The 9,458-nt window shown below is 28.0% G+C and overlaps 1 protein-coding gene across 3 annotated transcripts in view; it reads right to left on the reverse strand.

The window, feature by feature from the left end:
- LOC106472387 (leucine-rich repeat and WD repeat-containing protein 1-like) overlaps window positions 1-9,458 on the reverse strand; it is a 51,586-nt gene that overhangs the window by 3,800 nt on the left and 38,328 nt on the right. For all 3 annotated transcript variants that reach the window (XM_022401790.1, XM_022401793.1, XM_022401797.1), the window contains exons 8-12: window positions 6,849-7,047; window positions 4,636-4,711; window positions 2,497-2,634; window positions 1,940-2,040; window positions 1,195-1,356 (exon numbers count right to left, since the gene is read on the reverse strand). In XM_022401790.1, the coding sequence (XP_022257498.1) occupies window positions 1,195-1,356; window positions 1,940-2,040; window positions 2,497-2,634; window positions 4,636-4,711; window positions 6,849-7,047 (676 nt within the window). The remainder of the gene's footprint in view (window positions 1-1,194; window positions 1,357-1,939; window positions 2,041-2,496; window positions 2,635-4,635; window positions 4,712-6,848; window positions 7,048-9,458) is intronic.

The raw sequence follows: 9,458 nt of genomic DNA on the forward strand, positions 1-9,458 counted from the left end.
CATGGTATCGATATAGTAATTTATGATTTTTTGGTTATTTGAAATGTATATATAAAATCTAAAAAAAATTATTTCATTTCATATCCTTCACGTGCAAAATTTTAAAAGGGCTTAGCAATTAATGTCATGCAGCAACTGAGTACAAAGGTCATAACTACAAAAGATACTTGTTTGCTTTACTTCTTTATTTACTGTTCTATGTTTTAAGAAAAATAACTAAGAACTTAATAGCAATAATCTCTCTCTCTCTCTCTACATATATATATATATATGTAATGTATAATAATTGAAATGTGACTGTATTTTACAAAATACTAGTCTACTAAAGCACAGCCAAGACAGGTCACTTTGTAAAGATTAAAGGTAAGTTTTATAATATTTGATATGGTAACATGAGAGTAGTGTGCTGCATCATTGTAATTTCTGTACTGTTAGCCAAACATGGCTGAAAATTCAATATAATAAAAATAAAAAATATATATAAATGTATAATATTATGAGATTTAAGCAATTTAGTTAAACATTTTTGTTTTCGTGTGTACTTTTTGTGTTCATTCTATGACGAAAGAGCCATAATTTATATTTTTTTCCTAATTTTTTATGGTGGTCAAATCTACCGAACACACACACAGATTAATTACTAAAAATAACATAAAATATAGTTTTTCTTAAGATATGTTTGATAACTATCTGAACATTATAATGATTTCGCATGTGAAATGTGAAAAATTGTCTGACGTATAAAAGTATTTTTAATCATAAAATGAAAATTACTTTGAATGTTGGATGGGCAACAATGCGAAAAAAAAAAAAAGCATGAGAAAACATTGCTTAACGAACATTGAGACTTAAAGAATTAACAAAGCCAAAATGTTTGATGAAATGTAGTAAGGTAATACTAATTTCATTATGATCATGTTTTAGTGTTAATTTATTGCTTGTACAACTAGAAGAAAAATCTTGTAATTCTATATAATTAAATTCTTTAGAAGAATACAGTCTCTGCTGAGTGCTAAATGTTTAAACTTTGCAATTAATCTCTAAAATGATCAATCATAAAGTTTCAAAATTAGAAAAAATTTTGACTTTTCGTTTTGAGAAACAAGTATATAATAATCATATACGAAGTAAGCTCAGACAAAAACTAACTAATTACTAGGTTAAAAACATAAATGTTCATGTTATTTTAATCACCTATGTGAGCAGTAAGAGCCAAATAATCGGTATCACACTTGCTCCACTCCATTGTTTTTAAAGGAACTAACTGGACATTCTGTTTTCTCTTAAAATTGTTGTTTGTTAAGGCATCTATAAGGCTACAGATATAGATTCTTCCTGATCCTGAATACTTTACAGCTAAAAAAAAGAAACAAACAAAAAACACTAAGGTCAGTTTATACAATTTCTAGAAATCAACAATTCACTTCCATACGATAAACTAAAAAGGTTAGCAAATCGAATATAAATAATTATCCATGAAGTTTAAGGCTTGACTTTGTATGATACACCATACAATTTGTCACTTCATTCATACATTATAAACAAGCAGGTTAACACTAAATCCCAACGAAATAATTATAATCCTTAATCTCCAGGTAAACAATCCTGCTTACAATAGTTTTTGGAAAACAATACAATAATACAAAACTCTTTGTATGTAGACTAACCACAAAACACAAATTTGACAAAGAAAATGTAATCCCAGTTGTATAAATTCTGAAAAATAATTCCAAGTAAAATCAATCATTTTTATCAAAACATACTTATATGATATACAATTTATATAATACACAATGTAATTTTTCATTAGTATGCAATGATAAAAATTTGTACTTTTACCATTAAAAAGGTAACAAATATTACTACTTTAAACTCCAAGTAATGACTAAACAAAGAAATTCAATGGAACAAATGACTAAATGATACAAGATTACATTACCAAATCTGTCTGCAGATAATAAGGCTAATCCATCCACAACATAATCCTCATTGTTCTGTATATCTTTTGTTTTGGGTAACTGGTAAACCACAGCTGGATCTCTGGAGACATCAAATATGAATTTAAAAGATCAGAAAAATATACATAAAAAAATTAATTGTTCAAGAACAATATCTCAAAAACATCAGTATATCACTCATTTTATTCATTTACAGTTTTCCCTCTTTGGAAGAAGGATAAAAAGTAATAATAATAAACAAATTGCCCATATTCAAAAAAGAGCTTCCTTATATCAAACAATGAGGAAATTTTATGGCAGTTAAAAGAAGTATGCTAAAAAGCATATATAGTCAATACCTAACACTAAATGATATGAATCACAAAATTTTTTTATAATACTTGCACTACTTCCTAATTATTTTCAAAAGCTCATAATGAAGAATGTTTTCTGAAATTTTGCACACTAGAAATATTTAAATGAAAACACTGATAAAGTTAAATCAAGGATAACAACAACATAAAATTTCAAAAGAAGCTTCTCAGATTTACATCAGTACCTTACAACTTTCCATACAGGTGCTTTTGGGAGGTCCCAACCAAAGAGTCCACCTTCGCACCCAACTAATAAATGTTGATGCTTCAATGAAAATACCATCTGGAGAACTGGATAGCCAGTCTCTAATGTCATCAATTTCCTACAGAGCAAAAATAAAAATCATCATTTGAGGTCATATATATACAAATCTTACAAAGGTTAATAATACAATCTTATTTTTGATAAGTTTTTAGTAGGTGATGTTCTTTCTCATGTCATACCAGTCAGATAATACCAGAAGAAAGCTATGTTAACACTACTTGGTTATATCAATTGATACTATAATGAAGCTCTGCATACCAAGCTTTGTGGGTAGTCTTTTTGAGAACATGGTTGATGGTGTGTGTGTATATATATATATATATATAAAACAATTAAGCAAACTGTGTATTTATGATATCATTAGTAACCAGAATAATGTCACTAATTTTTTGCCTTTCTCTTATACAATCACAAATGGTTTTGTTTTCCAGTTAAAGCTATAAATTCTTCATAAGTTTCTGACTACTTCAATTAAATATCTATTAACCCTATGGAAACAGGGTAGTACCCAAATATCTCGTATGAAAAATGATACACAGTGCAACAATATCTATGATAACTCTGTGCTTTCTTAACACATCTTCACAACAATGGGTAAGATTTTGTTAAAGATTACAAGTATTTTGTACACAGAAGAATGAGATTATTTTAATTATGTATTTTAATTAAAGATTTGTTATTTTTGTATTCTAATTAGTTACATTTAGACTGAATATTTTGAGTATTATCATGTTGTGCAGTGAAATGTTTAAAATTGAAAATAAAAAATGTACATACCTTTTAATTTTTTCGTTAAATTATCTTGAAAATATTCTTAGTTTATAGTCTTAATTGTAAGACTATTGTTTCACAAAAAGTTTATTTTTGATGTTTTATTTCCTTTCGTATGCTTTAGCATTATTATTTATTGTGACTCATGTCAACGGCATTCTCAGGGTGTCCTCGATAGCAACACTTCAGCCTTCATCTGAATGTTCGGACATTTGCCTACTTCATTAAGCCTGACAAACCAAGGCAGTTTGGCTTATATTATACAAAATTATTAAACCTTTCTAATATGCATTTTAGAAGATAACTAACAAATAATTAACTAAAGTATAAATAAAACTTAATTGTCTATCTAATTAACATATTTATAAGTGAGAAATAACACTAAAGCACTAGTGAGGAAAAAAAACAGTAACAGTGCTAAGAGTGTTTGACAAGTTCTCTATGGAATTCTTCATGCCAATTTTAAACTAACTGTTGGGGAGGATAGTATTTTGAAATGTGGTCTTTATATTGGTTGCAAACATTTAGCTTAAGTAAGTATAACTAGCTGAGAAATTGCAACTCTCTTTGTAGAAAGTGGGTGTGTTATCTTGTCCAGAGTTCCAAGAAATTTATTTCTCTTATTTCTCACAACTTCCCCTAATGAGCTTGAAAGAAGAATATGTAAACAAAGCAATTAACCTAAATTTTTTCTTATATATATATATATGTAAGGTTTATCAAAGTCAGTTCCAAGTTACAAAGTCCACAATTTGTGAAGTTGTGCATCAAACTGAAGTTTAAGAATTTTCTTTAATATTTCTTTTGAAAGAAAGGAATTAAAACTTAGATAGTATAAAACTTTGAAACACTACACATGTCACAAGAATTTACTTTGTTACCTCAAAATTTAATTAAGTATCTTACTATCAATGTATACCAATGAAATTAGCACCAAAAGCTACATTATAAAAAAATTTAGGGTTTTTATCATTTTAAAGTAAAAATGTTCTGTGACCTACCAGTGGGTTGTGACCCATAGTTTGGGAACTACTGTTGTAATGTATGGGGTAAAATGCTGCACAAATATATAGATATAGAGTTATTATTCATATTATAAACACCATTTAACCCTATCAAGAACAGATCACTTCTACACTTTACTAAAATATATCAGAGCTGTAACCTCCTCCCCCAACTGAGCATGGGTAAAAAAAAAAATTGTGTGGCTACTCAAGATGGAGAAAGGGATATGAGATGGTCAAGTTTGGGAACTGCTGCATTAAAGAACTTGTACTACTGCACTTACTGACAGTTTGTTTTGTAGTCAGGAAGAGATGGGATACCAACATCCCAAAGATGAACTTTTCTATCTTCACCACCACCTAAGTGTAATAAAAAAAACAGTTTTGTTGATGTTTTGAGGTATTTTTAACTTTGCATAGTGCATAATACATCTCTACTAATTTTATCTTGAAAATTACCTAATATCTAAAACTTAAAACTCTATAACCATTGTAAATATTTAAGTGTTCCTCATTTGTTAAACTTTATATTATAGATAGAACTATGCCAAATTACTTGATATCTATGCAACTTAATTCCTTCAATAAACTCATTGTTTTTAAATACATTAAATGCACAAAACTATTTGCAAATATACTTTAAAATATATGAATAAAATCTTAAGTATGTTGTCCAAAGAAATGAAAAACATTAGATTTTTAAATATATGAAATGCTAACAGAAGTAGATTTTTTGACATACTTGTAGAAAAGAAGCAATTTTCACTTCAGAAAAAAAATGTTTTCTCAAACTAAAATATGTCAACTTGTATCTTCATCAGGGTAGAATACAATACAAAAACTGAATACAAGTTATAAAATAAATATTACTTTTATGTAATATTCTAAAGAGGTGTAGGAGACAACTATCAAATAGTGTTACATTAAAACTACTAACAACATGTGTTGTGTAGGAGACAACTATCAGTGTTACATTACACTACTAACAATATGTGTTGTGTAGGAGACAACTATCAAACAGTGTTACATTAAAACTACTAACAACATGTGTTTTATGTAAATGGTTAATACTTTATAAAACTATGAATGAATTAGTTCTTGCTTAAAATAATCAAGATTTGATTTTGAATGTAGAAAATAACAATGATATTCAGACACCATTTAATTGTTATTATTTATCATAACGCAGTGGTTTCAGACTTCCAGTCAAGTTCCTAGTATTGCACTACTCACCACTATTTGAAAGAGTAGATATCTTTTCATATTAAGAATCTTCTTTCAACACTATCACGTAAATAAAATACCAACAATGTCCTTAAAATATACCTCAACTATTGATTCTAATCACTGTTTCGGAATTCAGCTTTCACCTATACAAAACATATTAATGGTATTTCTTATAATTATAGATACATTACCTAATGAAGTTTTACCAGTCACATAAAATGTTACTGCCAACATCTTGACAAACACAACATCAGACACAGGGAATAAAGGAAACACCAGACACCCATTCTCTAATTGTCCATTTGATACTTCTAAATTCCTAGCTTCTAGATTTCTAGTGTTGAAGTTTAAATCCTTAATTTAACAAGTGAGACTGAAAAATTCCAGATAGTTTCCAGAATCATCTGAAGTATTATCTGCTCTATTTTTCAAAGAATCTTAAATGAGTTTAAAATATTATTGTAAAATTGTCACACTTATGTAAACAGAATAAAACAGTACTTTAGAAATGCTGAAAATCATCAGAAACTATACAGTCCTCACACTTAAGCTTGAATTGAATAATGAAAAGTTGCTAAATGAAATGTAAAAAATCTAAACTGGATTTCTTGTTCTTGTAAATAACTTGAAACCCACATAGTCATATTTATTCTTAATGATGTATCCACAGAACACACAATATTTGAGAGCTACCTGCAAAAAATTACAGATAATGACAATCAGATCATAGCTTTGAACACAATTTTATTCAGTCCTGATGTCATATAACTGTATACACTCTATTTTCATAGATGAGGGTATGAATAATTTAACCAGTTTCATTAAAGTAATTACTGGAGTCCCTTCAGTATATTACTCTTTCATGTATTGAAGGAGAATTAGGGTTTGTCACCATAAAAATTACTGCAAATTAAAAGTTACCTCATTTGTATTCAGGTTTTTGTAAGATACTGAGCCACAAGGAAAACATAGATCAATTGTTATTAAAGAATATTATTATATCATTTTTTTCTAAAGGTCAAATTCACTTTCTTTTAACAAAAAACTTTTTTAAATTTGTAAGCCAGATAATTTAATGTATTTACTAGTAATTAAAACAATAATGTTAAGTAGGTAAGCACAACCATAAAACAGCACATTAAATATAGGTTCTGCAAAAACCTTCTGTACAATGTTACATAAATATGGATTCAAAATGGTATAAACAGGATGAAACAAGTAATATACATGCCAGTATCATAATAATCATTTATTACCAAAACAAACTTACTAAGCAACCATGTGGTTTGGGTTGGGTGGAACAGAAGACTGTTTATAGATTGTGTGTGAGCTTTATAACTGTGATAACAGATTAGTTGTGATGGATGAAGAAGGCAAATATCTTTAGCTCGACCACCAACAGCAAGTAGGTTTATGTTATTTCCAGTTTTTCCTGTGTCTACTGAAGTCCAACACAAAGTGTAGAAATCCTAGAAGAAATGACCACACAGTAATCTGTACTGTATGGTGCTTTCTGCATACCTTGAATTAATATACTAAAGCAAATAAATTTAATGAATAAAAATTATTTAAAGCATCAAAAACAGCTATTAAACTTGAGTTATAAATGCTTATGTATAAACTAGTTATAACAACAATCATTTACTTAACTATATTAAATGAATGCAAAATTCTGAATTTTCTCACGATACCTCCCCCATTCCTACTTGTACATATATCTGATGGGTCCAACCATGACAAAAGAAAAAAATAGGAGAACTTAGTTTTAAACATACTGACAGTCAGTGGTTTTTAAATTCTGAAACCACTCTCTGACTTATTTTTTTCTTTGGCAACACTGTTTTTAATTTTAAGTCTACACAAGAGCTAATTCCTACTTGACTGTATGTTTTTTTTATTATTATTATTTGTTATATCAACTGCAACTAGTTTCTAAGTAATGACAGCTTTTTCTAAAATATTTTGGTTTATAAATCCACATATAAGATACTTCAACAGAGATTCCAAAACTTTCTTATGATTGGTGACATAGGCTTATTATGTGTTTAATAAAATTTCAAAATATTTTCTACTGGTTTTTGCAACCAAGATTACAAATGTTTAACTTTGCATAAAAGGTCTTTATCCATTTCCACATGTGCCTGGCTAACAATACAGAAGTTACAATGATGTGGCACACATGCACTCATGTTACTGTATTCAATAATATAAAACTGTCCTTTAGTCTCTACAAAGTGACCAGTCTTGGCTGTGCTTTAGTGGACTAGTATTTTGTAAAATACAGTCACATTTCAATTATTATACATTATATGTGTATATAGATTATTACTATTTACAAATAAGTTCTTAAACTTATTTTTCTTAAAACATAGAACAGTAAATAAAGAAGTAAAGCAAACAATTATCTCTTCCAGTTATGACCTTTGTACTCAGTTGCTGCTTGTCGTAGCTTGCTAAGCCTTAAGAAATTTTGCACGTGGAGGATGTGAAACAAAATAATTTTTTTTAGGTTTTATAAATACATTTGAATAACCAAAAAAATCATAAATTACTATATTGATACCATAGAATTCCACTCAAATAAGGGTAAAAACTGGGATGTTTGATAACCTTTGACATATAATTACACAGTTACTCAAATTCCTTTTAACCAACCAAGAGAAATGAATAAGCGTAGCTCATTTATCAGTTAAATGCATACTTAAGCAAAGTAAACACCTAGTAGTTTTGGATATTTCTGAAGTAGCCTAAATTTAAAGTCAAACAATTTAACAATATAAAAATTAGAATACTATCAATTTATATAGTAAAATAAAACTTTTGATGTTTATAACTTTATCTTACAAAGTTTGAAAACCATAAGCAATAAACAAAACTAGAAATAATATTTCAAATAATATTGTATTACTGTGTTAACAAGTAACAATGTTTAACTTCCCCACAAATGTTTCATTTTTAATTTGATGATATGATACAAGTTAAATTTTTAAAAGTTACTTGTGTGACATCAAAAAATTGTCAGTATTTCTTTATAAAAAAACACCTTCTATTATAATAATTAATATTTGGGAATATTCAGTGTTGATCATATAGTCCTAGAGTAACCTAAATAGGTCAAACAAAGTTAAAATAATGTTAATATATTCTGTGAATGGTTAGCTCAGTCAGGTTATAATCCAGTGATCTTAAACCTTATCTTTATTTCTAATATTGTGACAGATATGAAAATAAAAAACAGTTAACACAAACATTTCATATTTTTTAATTAAAATTAAATAGCTATGATATGATTATTTAAAACCACAGTTAGAAAAATGATGCTTGTTTTCAAAAATATTTTTATAGTTGTTACTTACACAGTTGCCCTATTTGCATTTTCAATTACCTTCAACATTAACAATATGGAAAAAAATCTTTCTCATAAAAAGACTAACTTCTAAACAGTGAAACATTTATTCTTTGACAAGTCTATGGCATAAGAGTTGTAGGTGTTCTAAACAATACTATCTATGATGAAAACAAATCTCTAAAGTCTAGAGGCATGATCAGCAAGTAAAAAGGAATGTGCAAAAGTTTAACATGGAAACATTTAATTGATGTTCACACAAGAAAAAGTACCCATCCCCAGTGACAGGAAAAGTTTAAGTTAATCTATCAGTTTAAATTATTTCATAGACTTTAAAAATGTTAATTGTGTTGCATTCTTGGTTTCACACACAGCCAAAGCTCTGAGCTACTTATACCACCCTACCATGTAAATTGATTGTTGAGCATTTCAGTCATACTAAGAGCTGCTCAACAATAACATACGGTAAATCTACATTTTTATTCTAGAATTTACGTCACAATTTGAAATGTGAATGATAGTGTGATTAATTCT

The sequence above is a fragment of the Limulus polyphemus genome, unplaced genomic scaffold (genome assembly GCF_000517525.1).
Source record: "Limulus polyphemus unplaced genomic scaffold, Limulus_polyphemus-2.1.2 Scaffold120, whole genome shotgun sequence".
Classification (NCBI taxonomy): Eukaryota; Metazoa; Arthropoda; class Merostomata; order Xiphosura; family Limulidae; genus Limulus; species Limulus polyphemus.